General features: G+C 43.1%; 1 protein-coding gene across 2 annotated transcripts in view; it reads left to right on the forward strand.

The window, feature by feature from the left end:
• The window catches only part of SPATA13 (spermatogenesis associated 13), an 84,924-nt gene that overhangs the window by 15,807 nt on the left and 51,723 nt on the right, over nucleotides 1–17,394 (forward strand). For both annotated transcript variants that reach the window (XM_080798393.1, XM_080798392.1), the window contains exons 2-3: nucleotides 12,777–13,160; nucleotides 14,898–15,042. In XM_080798393.1, coding sequence (XP_080654519.1) covers nucleotides 12,777–13,160; nucleotides 14,898–15,042 — 529 coding nt within the window. The remainder of the gene's footprint in view (nucleotides 1–12,776; nucleotides 13,161–14,897; nucleotides 15,043–17,394) is intronic.

Raw genomic sequence — 17,394 nt, forward strand, 5'->3', positions numbered from 1 at the left:
GTGCCTGATTGGCTCAGTCAGTGGAGCATGTGACTCTTGATCTCAGGGTCATGAGTTTAAGTCCCATGTTGGGTGTAGAGATTACTAATTTTTTTTTTAATCTAAAAAAAAATAATGTTGAGTATCAGTATAGCAATTGCTCCCACCACTGCTGGAAACTGGAATTTTACCAACTCATTTGGAACTCTAAAAATAATTGTCTCTGAAAAAAATGTATCAGAGAAATAAAAATAAAATTAAAAAAAGTATAAGTATCAGTAGTAACTTCTTGCATTGATGTGACACTTTTGCAGCTAAAATAAGTCCTTCACATAACATTATTGGTTGATTCTCGCAGCCATCCTGTGAAGTAGGCCAGCATTGTTGTATTTGTTTTAAAAAAATGGGTAAACTGAGGCTTGGAAGGGTCACAGTACCTCCTCTCGGAGTCACACAGCCACTGAGTGGCAGGGGCCCAGAGCCAGGTCTCAGAATGTGGAGGAAGGCCCAGAAACACCACCAGCTTGGCAGCTGGCACGTAGACCTAAGTTCTGACCATTTGCTGGTTTCCTGATCTTTGGTGGAATCTCATAATCTTTCTTACCTGTAAAACAGAAGTTTAAGTAGCTGCTGCAGAGGGTGTTTTAATTCAATGAAATCGGTTCGGTAATTTCAGGTGTCTCAGGCCTTTGATGAATTTCCGTTCCGTTTTCTCTTTTGACTCCATAACTAGTGTTTTTTCCACTGAGCTTGGGCCACTTCCTGCCACAGCTGATCTTGCCCAAATCAGAGTCTTTCCTCCAGATTTTTTAGGTGGCTTTTTTTTTTTGGTGACTACGTAGGATGGGCTCAGCAGCTCAACAAAGGGGTTTTGGACCCTTTTCTGACAACTCCTTTGTAGTTTCCTTTCTGACACAGGACTGAAAAAAGCCACCTCGGACAGGAGGGTTGGCTGGTGTGAGTCTGGGCCCATAGTATGGCATTTCTTGTAGATCAGTGCCACAGGTGGGGAGATAGGAGGCATGGAGCCTTCAATACTGTTTGTGACTGAGGTCCATTATTACAGCCCCATTTCTCATGTATGGTGTAAGTTTTTACGTATTTACTTATAGCAAGGTTCTGTTGTACACTTCATTTTATGTTTTTATTCTTTTTGTGGTATAAATTATTCATCTGTAATTCTTTCACTGCCAAGTTTCAAATTAAACATTTTCAAGATATTTTGCACTAGTACACATTCTCATATCCCTCAACAGAAATAAAAAAGAAACACCACTGGTACTGTCTATAAGGCTTGCCTTATGTGACAGTCCCTATACAGAGAGGCTGAGCCATTCTTTTTTTTTTTTCTTCCTTTTTTTTAGATTTATTTATTTGCATTAGGGAGAGAGTACGCAGATGGGGAGAAAGGGGAGGGAGAGGGAAACCAGACTCCATGCATAGCACAGAGAGCAACGCTGGGCTCAGTCTCATGATCTCACAATTTCATGGTCTCACGATTCTGGGATCACAACCTGAGCTGAAACCAAGAATTGGACGCTCAGCTGGGTCAGTGTTTTCTTGACTAGATTCATTTGCTGGACTCTTGCAAGTTTAAAGGAAAGTGATACAATCTGTCATCAGTGAATGTTGCTGGAAGAACAAAGAATCCTCATGATGTCATTACTTTCTCTGACGGGTTCTTTTTTCCAATTGCCATCACTGGGCCCTCTTTGTTCTTTGCCTCTTCATCTTACGCATTTCTCCTACCAATGCAGTAATGCCTCAGGAAAGAGATGTTTTAAAAGTCCTAAATCAGGGGCGCCTGGGTGGCTCAGTGGGTTAAAGCCTCTGCCTTTGGCTCAGGTCATGATCTCGGGGTCTTGGGATTGGAGCCCTGCATCGAGTCCCGCATGGGGCTTTCTGCTCAGTGGGGAGCCTACTTCCTTTCCTCTCTCTCTCTCCCTGCCTCTCTGCCTGCTTGTGATCTCTGTCAAATAAATAAAATCTTTAAAAAAAAAAAAAGTCCTAAATCATTCTTTTTATATTCTGTTGCCAGCAGTGGACCCTTGTTTGTTGGAAAAGATTCCATTACCATGTACTTCACATCTCTGAAACAAAATAGGAGGCCGTCAAAACAAGGTTGTCAATAGTAAGGGAAGGAAAATTGTAGTCCTTTTGTTTTTAGGGTAGGACAATCCAAGTGGATTATGAAAGAGACAGGAATGGATGGTTGTGTCCTGACCTAAATTTTGAAGTACTTAGTTACAATAACTAAGCAAAAACTTAAATCAAGCTCATTTTTAAAAAATGATACATGAGTGTAGGGAGGAAATAGCTTCCTTGCCATCCAGAACAGTCCATTTATTTGCTCATTTATCTATCCACCAACTCAGCATTCATCCCTTCCCACCTGCACGAATCATCTATAATTCCCTGTCTCTCAGGCTCTCGTATGGACTCTGAGGACATTATGATAGTATTGGGGAGTTCGGAAAAAATAGGAGCAGTGCTTTTGTCAGCAGACACAGACAAATAAATAAATGCTATGAAACACTGCTGTGGTTTTAATGGAGGCCCAGAAAGGAGCAAAGAGCTCAGAGCCCAGGGGGAGTTTATGAAGTTTTCCTACAGCAAGTAATATTTCAACTGAGTTTTGCAGGGTAAATTTTACAGGTTGACAAAGGCAAAACGATAATCTCAGAGGGAGAGCAAGCAACATTTACCTCATTTACAGTTGCATAAAGTAAATATGTGGTAAGTGGTGAATCATTTGATACAGGTTGGAGAATAATTGTATCTAAAGGCAGAGCTGGAGAGACCTTGGACGAGATTTTGAATGGCCTCGGGTTTGTTCCAGGTAATGGTCAGCTAGGATCCGATGTGTTTCAGTAGCATAGAGTAGACTGGGGACAGGGAAGCCAGCTGGGCAGCTTTGGGGATAGTTCTGTGAGAAACAACGAACAGAGTCTTCCTAAGATTGAGTAATTGACAGAACATGGTGACTGGGGGGCTGGGGCTTGTGAAGATTGGGGAAGAATCAAAAATGCCTAGTATGGGGTACACTGGATGTCCTTCACTGATGTGAGAAAGCAATTGGGAAGAGAGATGACTCATGAAGGTGCCATTCTGCATTCTAATCCAGAAACCCTTAATTTTCTAAAGGCACTTGGGGCCATTGATTTGAATGTGTGCTGTCGACCATGACTTGAAGTGCAGGTTATGCCATGAACAGACACCTCTCTCCCTTTTTGTCCACTAGAGAAGCTGCTGGGACCTCCATCTGTGCTGTCCGTTCTTCTTTCCCTTCTCCTTCTGTTTCCTTCTATCCTTTCTGTACAACAAAAGTCAAAAGAGCATTAAGAAGAAACCTCTGATATTCAAGAGGGTGTAGAAAAACAATGGGTTTCTGATATATTCAAATCTAAAACATTTTTGATTTTGGAATATTTAGTTGTCCTCAATCAAAAAGCAATTGGAAAAGAAGAAAGTACTTTTTATAAAAGTAAATATTTTCTACTTTTTATAAAATTCTTTTTCCTTTTTATAAAATTATGCTTTTTATAAGTTAAAGAAAGGTTAAGTAGACCTCTGTATTCCTTAGTATGTGTTTCAAAGATCAAGTACATTTTTAAGGAATTTATTTATGTATATATGTATGTATGTATTTATTTATTTAATTTATTGACAGAATGTCCGTGAGCACATGAGAGAGCACAAGAGAGAGGGAGAAGCAGAATCCTCATTAAGTGGGGAGCCCAACTCGGGGCTTGATCCCAGGACCCTGAGATCATGACCTGAGCCAGCCAAAGGCAGATACTTAACCGACTGAGCCACCCAGGTGCCCCAGAGATAAAATACATTTTAAGATGTTAAGATGGAATTGTTATATACATTTATTTTATAATGTGATGGTTTTAAAATGTGTCTTTATTCTTTTTTTTTTTCCAAAGATTTTATTTATTTATTTGACAGACCGAGATCACAAGTAGGCAGAGAGGCAGGCACAGAGAGGGGGGAGGCAGGCTCCCTGCCGAACAGAGAGCCCGATGTGGGGCCCGATCCCAGGACCCCGGGATCATGACCTGAGCTGAAAGCAGAGGCTCTAACCCACTGAGCCACCCGGCGCCCCAAAAATGTGTCTTTATTTTTAATGAGTCTAGGCATAAATTGCAGCCTACAGTTCTATTGTTTCCTCTGCTTAGATGTCTAACCCAGCATTGGGTTGTTGTTGATTTTGGAGATGGTAGGATGGTCTGGGTTTTTGGATAAGTCCAGAAAATGGGATTCCCTTAAGTGACTATTACAAAGGCCGGGGGAAGCAAACTAATCACCGGCCCTGTGTTTTCTCAGGGTCAGTGGTAAGCACCCTCCCACCACAGAAGGGAGATGGGATCTGGGGACTCGGGGTGTGGTCAGAGGGTCCAGAATGGGGTTCATCACAGTCGGACAGACTTCATTTCTTTATTTTAAATAAAGTGAGGATGAGCTCAGCTATACTACTTTCTCAATATAGTATTCTAAGTCTTCGATGATATTTAATATGTTCATAGTTATTTAAGTGCCTTTTTATGCTTACAGAACTAGGCTAAGAATATTGTGTTCTCCATGAACCTCAGATATTTGCATTTTTAATAAATTACCTATTCTGTCTATAAAACAAGTGGTAGATTTACTGTGTTTTAAGGATATTTTATCATCAGTTTTACACATGCAAGGGCAATTGAAGTCCACTGTACTCCCCTTTTACTTCCAGGGCCTTAGGAAGCATTAATATATTTTTAAAAATATTTTTAATGCTGTGTCATATATACATATATATATATTTTTTTAAAGATTTTATTTATTTATTTGACACAGAGAGAGAAAGAGATCACAAGTAGGCAGAGAGGCAGGCAGAGAGAGAGGAGAAAGCAGGCACCGTGCTGAGCAGAAAGCCCGATGTGGGGCTCGATTCCAGGACCCTGAGATCATGACCTGGGCCAAAGGCAGAGGCTTAACCCACTGAACCACCCAGGTACCCCAATATATATATTTTTTTAAACAAATGGCCTATTCCCTGAACGCAAAGGACAAGGCCACAGGATTCCAGATTATAATAGTTCCTTTCTTTCTCTCTTTCTTTAATTTTAAGAGTTACTTCAAAATTCCCCAGTGTGTGTGTGATCTCATTTGGTAATAATCAGAACAGTTTTTGGTTAGTCACTCCCATTTCATTTGCTGTCAGAATTCCAACAGCCCCTAAGGTTCCTACAGCTTGAAACCCTGCATCTTAAAGATGCAGCATGTTGGTAAGAATGTCACCCAGCATTAATATATATTTCTGCCTTTAAGCCATGGACAGAAAAACTCAGTAAATGAATAGGTTTCTACTTTCTCTTCTGTTTCTTGCCCGGGGCCCATCCAGACCTGGGCTTAGTCCAAGTTGGGGGTCAGAGAAGGGGGAACAACACGTTTATGATGGTGCCTGTCCCTTCACAGGATAGTCCCTGAACTAGAGGAAACCTTGAGAGGTGGAATGGAGCCACGCTAAACATGCATGATTTTTACAGTGGTCCATAGTTCAGTGGTGAGTGTCTGGCCATTTACTTATGTCAGACCAAGTCAGAGGCTACCTCTCTCCTCTCCTTGCTTGGGCAATTTCAGAAGTACCCCCACCTTGCTGTTTATTCCTTAACTAGCCTAAGTGTGGTAGGAAAAGATGTGTGAACGCCTGGAATGTTAGGAGGAGGGAGAATTAGCACACCCGGGTGATAGGCAGTCCATTTCTGGTGGGCCCCCCCTTATGCTAGTACAGTGTCCATATGCACACGGGTGTGTGTACGCGCACACATGCACACACACACCATCAAGATCTATAAAAGAAAAGGCAGCTTTGGAGAAAGAAAGATTATTCCACCCACTTGTTCTAAAAATTAAAGATAAGAAACCAAACATGATTCAGTAAGTTCAACAAAACCAACTGTGTTTGCTTTCCATATGTGATCAGTTGAAGAGAGAAGTTCTGCTCTATGAGGAGAGAGAAGGGAATGGAGCCTAGAGCAGGGATGAAGGTGAGCTGTGCTGCTGGAGGGGGGAGGAAGCAGTAGAGAGGAGGAGTCCGGGGAAATGTATGTGTGCATACACTGATGAGTGAAGAGCCACAAACAGCCCAGAGAATTCATCAAAGGGGAAGCATAAACCGAAAGTGGAGAGATGTAAAAGGGATAAGCACACTGAGACTTTTTGTGGGGCAGCCTTACAAGGTCTAGTATTTGTGGAAGTTGTTGCTCAGGGTTTTTGCAATAAACCATATTGCATTTTTCTTATGTACATCTGCAAATGGGGAGGGTCATGTCTTGTGCTGGCCTTGCAAAGGTGACATTTAGTTAAGTGCCTGATCTCTCTCATGCACCCTATTTCGTTATGTCTGTTGCCTTCTCAGTGATTGGGTTCTCATCTCCAAAATGGGTATAATAATGCCTTCTTTACTTACCTGAAAATATGATTTTAGGTAGATTATAAATGCAAGTTGATGACAATTTAAGATTTCTAAGTAACTAAGAGTATCTTCCTGGTGTTAAAGTAACAAAGACAAAAATGTCATCACTCAAGCTTTCATCTTTCTAAATATGTGAAGATTTTCTTGTTCTCACTTTCAGCTTCTCAAAATGTAGTAGTTGATCTGGGATCTTATGAGTTCCCTCCCTCACTTAAAATCCTCAGACATATGTTTACAACCCATCTCATTCCAAGCACTCGATTATCCAGGTAACAAATCTGCACTAAAAGAAAAAAAAAAGCCTATGCATAGTCTTATGACACATTAATTTTCATTTAAGGGAAATTAGTGATGTATAGCTCTAAATAGTGAGATGCCGCTTCTTAAATTTTACAGTGTGTAAGTCCTAAAATTTCAGTTTTCAGGAGTCAGAGCACAGAGCTGGTACCATAATTAGGCTTACGTGAAATTAGGTCACCTGGGAGTTTTGAACCTTGGTTCATTCAGTGGTTTTGTCAACAGAAATTGAGGAGTGGGACTTTATTTTCACTATCTTGTAGGTAAAATGTAGCATTTCCTTCAGTTTGGGAGTGTAGACAGTAAGCCAGAGTAATTTATCAACACCTGTGATTTTGTCGCCCATAGAAATCAAAATCTTTTTCACATCATACAACACTTTTTGTGGATATCTTAAAATCTCTTCATCAGTACTTCCAAAGTATGGCCGTTTTTAGATTGATTGCTAGTCTTCTTATTATGTGTTTTACATTTATTATTATTTTAATTCTTTTAATATTTTGATAATTATAATTCAGAATAATCTGATTACTTTATAATTTTATCTCTTTTATGCATTTAAAATTTTACTTAATCTTTATACATTTTATAAAATTTTCTTTAAATTTTATTTTATGCATTTAAAGCAGTGATTTGGGGAAGGGGTCTCTAACTGTCCCCAGCTTGCAGGAGTACCTTCAGAGCCTCTCTTCCTGTCATTTCCCTCCCCACACCCCCACCCCCTTCCAAGCAGGGCTGCAGCTAAAGGCAGAAGACCTACCAAGTACTGTCTTGCTTCTATAAAAGTGTATGCTGAGGATGCAGGGCTGCATAGTGGAAAGGACAGTGATTTTGAAGTCGGACACTGCGTTGTAAATGGCCTCTCTACTTCGGCTCTGTTCACTGGAGTGAGTCATTGCCCTAGTGTCTAAATGATAAAATGTCATGAATAGTTACCTACATCACAGGGCAGTGGTAAGGGTTGGGTAAGGTGGCCTTGAGCCTGCTGTGGTTCTGCACACAGGCACATTCAGAAGCCACGGTGGTCATTGCTAGCATATGACTGGCCTTCTGCCATGTGAGCTGTCGAGATGCGTTCTTGTATCACCTCCGGTTCTGGGGCTGCACCTGGATTCCCTACGGTGCTCAGGGTGCTGAGGCAATGTGGGAGGCTTGCTTACTGGGTTAGTGCACATCTTGAGAATACCTTTGGCTCACACACTGGAAAAGCTCTGCTCTGGTTAATTTTTTTTCCGTCTTCCCAAAGCATCTTAATTTTCCCTGCTTGTAGTATTTCCTTCTGAATTACTTTGCTGTATGAGTTTCCTAGGGTTACTGGAACAAATTTCCACCAACTAGGGGGCTCAAAACAAGAGGACGTACCCTCATTATTGTATAGATCAGAAGTCTGGGGATCCATTCTGGCTTCTGCCTGGGATTTCTTGGCTTATAGATGGGACCACTGTGCTCTCTGCCTCTGTCCTCATAGGACTGTCTTTACTTTCATCTTTGTGTCTAAATTTCCCTCTATTTCTAAGGGTACTAGCCATTGGATTAGGGTTCCCCAAATCCTGCCTGACTTCATCTGAGCTCAATCTCATCTACAAAGACTGTTATTTCCACATAAGATCATATTCACAGGTCCTGGGGGTTAGGGTTTCAACGTACCTTCTGGGGGGCATAATTCCCTTTGACGAAGCTTCTGAATATGTGACATCAGGGCTTTGTGTGTAAGTCTTTTTCCCTCAGTGAATAACAACTCTTGCTGTGGTTTCGAAAGAAACGGGTTTTGCAGTGTCTCCCTGGATGTAAGATCTAGCTTGGCTTTTTACTTCTGTAAGGGAAAGAAAGGAATCTTGAAGAAGAAATTCAGGACTCCTGGGGTGCCTGGGTGACTCAGTGGGTTAAGCGTCTGCCTTTGGCTCAGGTCAGGATCCCAGGGTCCTGGGATCCAACCCGGCATCTGGCTCCCTGCTCAGCGGGGACCCTCCTTCTCTCTCTCCTTCTGTACCATCCCTGCTTGTGCTCTCTCTTTTTCTCTCTGTCAAATATATAAATAAATTCTTAAAAAAAAAAAAAAAGGAAAGAAATTCAGGACTCCCGATGAGGGAAATTACTTTAAAAGGATACAGAGAAGCAAGAGTTAAAAGGGCAGCTGCGCCCCGCCCGCAGAGTTTGTTTACAAAAGTTGATGACTTGGGTGAGAATTGGCCAGTCAAGCTTAGAGCGGGACTGATCTGAAGGCCAGGCTGCCTGGTTGTGAGGAGGAGCATCGGAAGACACAGGTCCGGCATGGCCACTTATGCCCTCATTGTCCTGTTGTGAAGGCGAGAAGGAAGCTCAGAGAGCATGGATGTGGTCAACTGCTTGTTCCTTCAGTGTGTCTGTGGGCCACCACTGCCCGTTGCAGCAGAGTCCAGGGTAGGTTAGAACTTGTGGAGCGTGGGGGCAGGGCGGAGGCGGGGGTTTGCAGTTGCAGGTATAATCCCAGTCAAACTCTGTTCCCTGGAATGAACCCCGTTGTATTCCAGAAGTACACAGACTTTGCCAAAAGAAGATTCAGTTTTAGAATACTCATCAAAGCTCAGATTTGTTTTACAAGGAATGTAAATCACTGTTTCTCCCTCCCTCTTTTGCTGGGAGTAAAGCGGACCTTTCAATTGTATATATTATTCTGTTAACTAATTTTTGCACTTCCTAAAACATTCAGTACCACTTGGAAAGGCTGTTTTCTCCTTTTGTAGGTTCAGTGGGACTGTGTAAATAGTTCTTGGAGGAGGATGACAGTTGGTTCTTATGAGTACCCCCCGGTGGGAACAGGAGTTGACCCTTGAGGCATGACATGTTAAAGAAATCCTGTGCCGGTCTCCTGCCCTCTCATTTCCTACTCTGAGCATACCTGCCTTTATCCAGCCTCCTCACTTCCTGGAGTATGTTTTGGTCTCAGAAGGATTTCTTACCTGAACAGCTAAGACCGCCTCCTGTCTTCTGACACCCATTTCCTTATTTTCCTATCTGCATCAGCAAGCCTTCAGGGAGGCGTGCTGCCTGTTGCGTAAGTGCAAAAAAAAAAAAAAACAAAACAAAAACAAAAAACAAAAAACAAACAAAAAAAACCACCAACAAAAACCAAAACAAAACCCCAAAGAACAACAACAAAAAAAAAACCTCAAAAAACTGCACGTAGATTTGTTACCAGTTAGACTACTCCTTGCCTGTAATTTTGTCTTGCTTCTGTTTTTCTAACACCTTGTCTCTGAACCTTTTTATCACAGGATGATAACATAAATGGCTTATTCTTGTGTGGTTAAATTGTGCCACTGAGTTTAATAATGTAATTAAACTCTCCATAATATCCTGTTTTTCATATGTAATGCAAAGAATATTAACTTTTTCATGATTTCTCATATTTTCCCGATGATGGTGTCAGAGAGGAAACCCCTTTTCTCTATCTTCTTCGGCTTACTAAGTTGGGGGGTGTGGAATTGAACTGACAAAAGACAGATGAGAAAAGACAGGTTTTCATTCATGTGGATAAGTGGGAGTTGACAGGAAAAAGTGACTCCAGGAAGTGGTTAGAATTGGGGGCATTTATACTTTTTTACTTGGGGAAGGGGAGGTGGAGAAGGGCACTTACGGGAAACCCAGTGATTTAGGAAAGATGAATGGGAGGTCTGATAGTTTTGTGGCCACTGGCTGCTGAGGCCAGGGATTCTCTTCTCAGCTGATAAGAGCTACATCTTCCCCGGTTGGAAGAACGAAAATCCTATCCCAAGATAGTGGATTTATGACAACGGAGTTCTTTGGGGAGGCTCTGCTTTCAGGCAGATAAGGGAGTTCAGGGGGGAAAAAGTTTATTCTTGAATACCTTGAGCTCAGAAGAGTTTCGATGGCACAGTGGTATATTCTAGACTCCTCAGGGGTGACTTGATTTTAATATGAAGGTCTTTGCAGTCAGAAAGCAACAGCAAGGTAAGTGGTGACTGCTAGAACTTACTAGCTTTTGAGCAGAGGTGACTTGGTACAGTGGGAACAGATATTTCAAGACCCACATTTCCATGTCATTCTATGTGTGGGCTGTGTGGCCCTGGGCAAATCACCTTACTTCCCTGGGTTTTCGTTTTCCTAATTTGAAAAATGATGGCAGTGTAGTAGAGTGTCTGTAAATTCCTTTCTGCTTTCTTTGCTCATCATTGATTTTTCATAGTACAGTGGGTCCTTGAACAACACAGGTTTGAACTGTGTGGGTCCACTTCCATGTGGGTTTTTTTTTTTTAATAAATACTATTTAATACTCTAAATGTCTTTTCTCTTCCATGTGATTTTCTTGATAACATCTTTTTTTCTTTAGCTTATGTTATTATAAAAACACAGTATATACTATGTATAGCATACCAAACACGTGTTCATTGACTGTTATCTGTAAGACTTCCATCCAACAGTAGACTATTAGTACTTAAGTTTGGGGGAAGCTAAAAGTTAATAAGCAGATTTTTGACTGCACCTGGAGTTGGCACTTCCAACCCCTGTGTTGCTCAGAAGTCACCTGTGTATGATCTGAGGCACATGGGATTGGAAATTACAGGAACTGTGTTTGAGCTCTTGGTTGCCACTGACTGGCAAGCAGCATGACCTGTTGGACCAGTCCTGGGGGAGGGCTGGGCTGCCTGGGGCAGTTCTGCTGCCAGCCTCCAGGCCTGGGTGGCCTGCTCTGCCTGTCCTGCCCTTGAGTACAACTCTCCTTGTTCTTTTTCTTTTCCCCAGGCCCTGGAGTGGTTTTAGTTTTTATTTTATTTTTGAATAATAACCAGGGGGGCTCCTGGGTGGCTCAGTAGGTTAAGCATCTGCCTTCAGCTCAGGTCATGATCCTGGCATTGAGCTCCCTGCTCAGCAGAGAGTCTGTTTATCCCTTTCTCTTTTTCTCTGCCTCTCCCCCTGCTTGTGCTTGCTCTGTCTTTCTCCCAAATCAATCAATAAATAAATAGAATCTTTAAAAAAAAAAAAGTATTTAAAAAAATAATAACCAGGAGTGGGAGAAACCTGTGGAACTAGGCAGCAGCCCTTCTCTGAACCCAGACTTTGAGGGGTGTGCTGACATAGAGGTTATCTGCAGGCAGGGCTGAACCTGGGCATGGTTATTCCACACACTGCTTTTTAAGAGCAATAATTAACTGTGGCTGATAAGGGCTATCTTACTTATCTTTGGTATAGCATTTCATCCACACAAGGACCCATTATTCCCCAGTGAACAGCTGCAGAACCAAATCCACAGACCTTAAGTAACTGGCCTAAGGTTACAAAGCTAGCTTGTGGCCCAGGCTGACTTACACAGCAGACTGTCCATTTCCAACCTCATGGTTTTTTGCTGGTACATTAGGTCGCCTCCGAAAAAAGTATTTGAACAATTTGAAAAGTGTTTAGGACCACAGACTACCCAGCTGTGGGATTGTCTAGTCCTGAATGGTTAGTTGTTAACTTGTCCTGGGTCACAGCTAGTTAGTAGCCTGATCTAGTTCTCTGAATCCTTGTTCAGTGCTCTTCTCATCAGACCTAACTCCTTGAGTGTCTGGCCCTAACAGCCCAAACTTCATCTTATTAAATCACCTTCTCTTTTTAAAGATTATATTGCAAGAAAACTACCTTAGAGCGGCTTTGTAAAGCATTACATATTCATTTCCCCTTCTAGAGTCCTGCATTTCCCCGTGCTATTGTGATGTATAGTTTATATTTTATTTTGGGTGAAACCATAGTTAAAGTACTTTCTAACAACTCACAATGGTACTGATTTTCTTAATATCTTTTATCATAGCTCATCCTTGCTCACCACACATCATTATTTAAATTACGGTTTTAATTCAGCTTCCAGTTAAAGATGAATTGCTTATTTTAATGCACATTTCAGTTATGTCTTCCTGTTACAGAAATAACTTTTAAAAACAAACAAGTGAATCAAGAAGGACTTAAGGCAGGGCTGAAGACGATGGGAGGGCGTGTATGGCTTGTTCTTTTTCAATACCTTCCTGGATTTGGGTGCTCACCTAACTTGTTCGCATTTGAAAAGGTTGTGACAGAGGAATCCTGGAGGCGGGACTCATCCCGGGATGAAGAAAGGACTGAGTCTCAGAGGATCACCCGGAGGAAATGGGGTTCTGGGAGAAGAGCAAGGCCCCGACCTCTCTCCGACTATGGCCAGCTGGCCAACCGGAGTCTGTCCATTCCTGAAGACTCAATTGCTACGGACCCCCAGAAAGACGACACTGTGGAGGGAGACCACCTGCCCAACACGGCCTCCACGGACACTGCAGACCAGAGCGACACTGCAGACCAGGGCGCTGCTGTGGGCTGCCCCAAAGGAAGCTGGAGAAGACGCCCCATCTCTGTGATAGGCGGGGTCAGCTTCTATGGGAACAGCCCAACAGAGGAAATCGAGAGTCTTCTAACCCAAGTAAGACCTGGCTGCTTCTACCAAAGCTAACAGAGCCCTCCAGCTTCCTGGCCTTTGTTCTCCCCTGTGAACTAAACAGACTGCTGCTTTTCTTTCTTCTCTCTGCTTCAAGGACAACAGACTCCCAGGCTTTCTTCCTGACTCTGAAAACACTCATGAATTAACTTACCATCTGACATGCGGATGCCTTTTACTAATCTTCTGTCTTTCCTGGAGTCTCAAACAATATGTGAAACTAGTGTGCTGTTTGTCCTAAATCACCTGAGATCTTAATAAGAAGAAGGTAACAGTGCATATTCAGTGAGCTTCTTGAAAGAAGTTCTTGAATGAGAAAGTGTCCTCCAATGTTAAAAAGTAAAGATAAGAAGAAAATAAGAAAGTGGTTTTTTAGGAGCTAAGGAAATCTCTTTCCTACCATTTTTTAACTCTTTACATTCAAGTTGCTGCTTTGCAACTACTTTATCGATAGACTAAAAATCCTTATTATTTTCCCCTTAGTATTTCAACAAGTATTTATCAGTTACCCAAAGAGCACTTTGAGGCTACAAAACATTTTAATAAAGGCCCTGTTCAGGAGGAGTGTATGTTATTTGGTGAGACCCAGGCATGGTCAGGGGTTCCCAGAACAGTATGAGTAAGCACCAAGTTTCAGTTTTTGAGCTTGCTAGCTGATGTCGTCAATAACTCCTAAAATTCTCTTAAAAGTGGGGGAGGAAATCTATGTTAGTATTGGATTTTATGTTTACATTCTCTGTGTAAAGCCCAGCCTAATGCCTTGTTTATAGTAAGCACTCAAATTCCTTTGTTAAATTGAGTTAAATTGAATTGCATTCTGAAGGTAAAAAAAATGAAGTAGAAGAATCCCAGGAACTTTCTGTGGTATTAACATGTGCAGTACACTAGGAAATAATTCTGAACCAAAGCAAACTGTAATCTGTTTTAACTTGAAACACGGTATGGGGAAATCGAAAGCACTTAGAAGTTATTTCCCTTCAGAGCGTTAAGAAGGAATGTGTTAAGGTCACTTTGTACCTTGAAGGCTCATTTAGGGAAATAGGTGGGAAAATACAAAGAAAAACTAAGGAAAGCACAAGCCAGCGTGGCCTTCAGTTTGTAGAGACGGTTCACGTGGAAACATCAACAGGGCACAAAGGTGATTCTGAAGAGATCTGGGTAGATTTGTGGAAAGTGGAAAACCAACTCTTCTTTTTAAAACAGCTCAGTTGTCATGATAGTTGAGGTAAGGAACATTTGTCTCCCATAAATACTTACGTAGTGCCTGCATGTGGCTGTGCCAGGCGGGAATGCCGGTCCAAGTCCGTCATCCAGGAACGGCTGCTTCCCCGGGAGGCTGCTGCTGGAAAACGTCTTCTTACCCTTCCGCCCTGCCCCTGTGAGAAAGCCACCACTTCCTAAATCTGCTTCTCCTCTTCTTGGACGCTTTGCCTTTACTGAGTGTTACCCCTGATATATATTGCTGACAAGTGACATGAAATGTGTTGCCGGGAGGTAAGAGCCCTTGAGTCGATAGTGGTGGTTTAAAATCTTGGAAGAAGTCATTGCAACTGTGTCTGGGTGCAGCCTGAAGCCCTTGCCACGATTTGGAGACAGCATCTCTCGTGTGTGAGTGGTTTGGAGGTGACAGGGCCAAGCTGCTCAGGGCTGTGCCTGTGAAGAGCTCTGCAGGAGGTGCCACTTCCTGGCATCCCCTTACAGCGTTTTGCTTTCCTTTTGTAGCCAGCAGCCAGGCCTCCTGTGCCAGCCCACCGGGTGCTGCCCTACAAGGCGGTTTCGGCCCGCTTCCGGCCCTTCACCTTCTCCCAGAGCACCCCCATTGGGCTGGACCGCGTGGGACGCCGGCGGCAGATGCGAGCTTCCAATGGTGAGTCTCCCAGGCCCACACTGTTCGGGGGTCCCTTTCCAGAAACTGGTGTAGAGTCCTCAGTTGGACTGTTTCCTGTGAAACCCATTTGATTGGGCCCCTCTCCGCTGCCTGGGCCAGGGCGTTTTTCCGCTGGGAGGGAGGAGGGCTCATCTCAGGGGCTGCTCATGTAGGCCTGGGGGCGTCGTCAGCCCTCTGGGGTGGGTGCTCTGTGTCATCACGACCCCGTTTGAGAAGTTGCTCCCCTTGTGTCTGTGTACCTAAGTTCCTATAGGTGGAGAGCTAAGAATGGAGTCGGCGCATTTGTCTGAACCTTTTTGAGGCTCTTTCTGGGTGTTTGAGACTCACTGATGCCTTTTTGAACACCAGAGAAAACTTTGCCTAATACAGTAGCTACTATGCTATCACAGTACTTACCTGGTAAACACTCATTGATTTGAATTAATACCACGTTTTTGGAATGATGTTTACATCCTTTTTTTTTTAAATAAATGGAATTGTTTTATTTTTTTCATTTTTAAAAAGATTTATTTATGTGAGAGAGAGAGTGAGCACAAGCAAGGGGGAGGGGAGGCGCAAGGGAGAGGGAGAAACAGACTCCCCACTGAGCAGGGAGCCCAACACGGGGCTTGATCCCAGGACCCCGAGATCATGACCTGAGCCAAAGGCAGATGCTTAACCAATTGAGCTACCCAGGCACCCCTGATGTTTACATTCTTAAAAAGGAAAATCTTCCCTTACACTAATATTCATGTTGGTGCCAGTCAGCTGGTCAGATAATGAGTGGTGTGGCCTGTTGTGCACTGGGCAAGAGTAACGAGTTAACGTTTATTGAATGTGTTCTGATGTATTAGCTCATTTGATCTTTGTAACTACCTGCCATGTTGGTATTATTGATATTATTGGTGTTATGGTATTGGTATTATTATCCTCGTTTTTACAGATGAAAAAGCCCAGGTATACAGGGATTGACTGCCCTAAGTCACTCACCCAGGAGGGGGACAGAAATGGGATTTGAATCTACAAATAGAACTTGTCATACCAAGTGGTTCATTTGTAACCACTGAACTATATTGACTCTTTAAAGAAGTACAGCAAACTCTAATTATTTTAGCTCCAATGGCAGGATTTCCTGTCTTACTTTTAGAAGTGAATACCGTGCTGTGAGCACAAGAGTAAGAGCTGGGCATTAGGGAGCATGGCTGCTGCCTCAGCCATGCCACCACTTCACTGTGTGGGTGCGGTGGCGTGCACTTGAGGGAGGCGACTGAATCTGTAAGAAGGGGTGAGGTTTCAACAGCCTTGATGAAGGTGGAGAGTGTCCCTTGAAGGACTGAAATTCCAGGGACAGGAGGAGGGGGAACAGGATGGGTCAAGGAAGGGAAAGAACAAGGAGGTATGGACTCCCTGGTCAAGGGAGGCATTTCTAAGGACGGGTAGAAGAGGATGATGGCTAGTGACCAGAAATGGTGACAAGAAGGTCACTGCTGGATTCTGACAGGAATCGTTGCGAACCGTGTCCCGGGAGGGTCACACTTGGTGGTGAAAATTCAGAGCATTGGTGAATGGTGAGGAAATGCTATCACTCCGTTATGTTGTGATAGTTACTAACTCATGTCATGTATACTGGGAGGACTTACGGTGGGACTTGCAGGTGGAGCTTGAAGAAATTTGTGAATATCTCATGCCTTTGTCAGGCCCTCAACTGAGGAGGCTGGACACCCAGGAGTCCTTGCTCACCTCCTAAGGGAGTCACTAAATCCCATCCTTTGGCTCTCAGGGTCACCTTGCTTGTCAGCTTCCTTAACCCTTCCCCTCACAGCCTCCCCATTACTTCCTCAGGCCAAGCTTTCATATACTCTCTAGTCAGAGTCCCTGTTCATGTTCAACTCTTCCCCACTGTTAGAATTAAGTCCCAATTCCTTAAATGAGTTTATAGGCTTTTGTGCAACCCGAGTCTCACTTTCCACCTGTTTCTCTCTTTTCTCCCTTCAGAGCTCGCTTTCCCATTACCTTATGTGAGTGTTCTTCGCATTCAGAATTCAAAATTCATTCCCTTGTGTGCCCTTGGAGACAGTGAGCAGTCATTGTCTTCCTCCTGCAAAGCCGCTCAGCGCGGGGCCTCATATTCATCCCCTCTGATCCTGTCATCCACCCCTGGTGGTGTGTTTTCAGAAAGTCATCCAAAAGGAGGAAGAAAGCTGCATGCACAAGATACTCTTCACAACACTGTGATGGCACGAAAGTCAAAGCAAAGTAAATGTTTAGTCATAGCAGATTAGTGAGTTGGGGAGCTGCGTGGGTCACTACCTCTCAACAGTTTACAACATAGATAGGAAGACCCTGCAACAG

This window comes from Martes martes, assembly GCF_963455335.1.
Source record: "Martes martes genome assembly, chromosome: 3".
NCBI lineage: Eukaryota > Metazoa > Chordata > Mammalia > Carnivora > Mustelidae > Martes > Martes martes.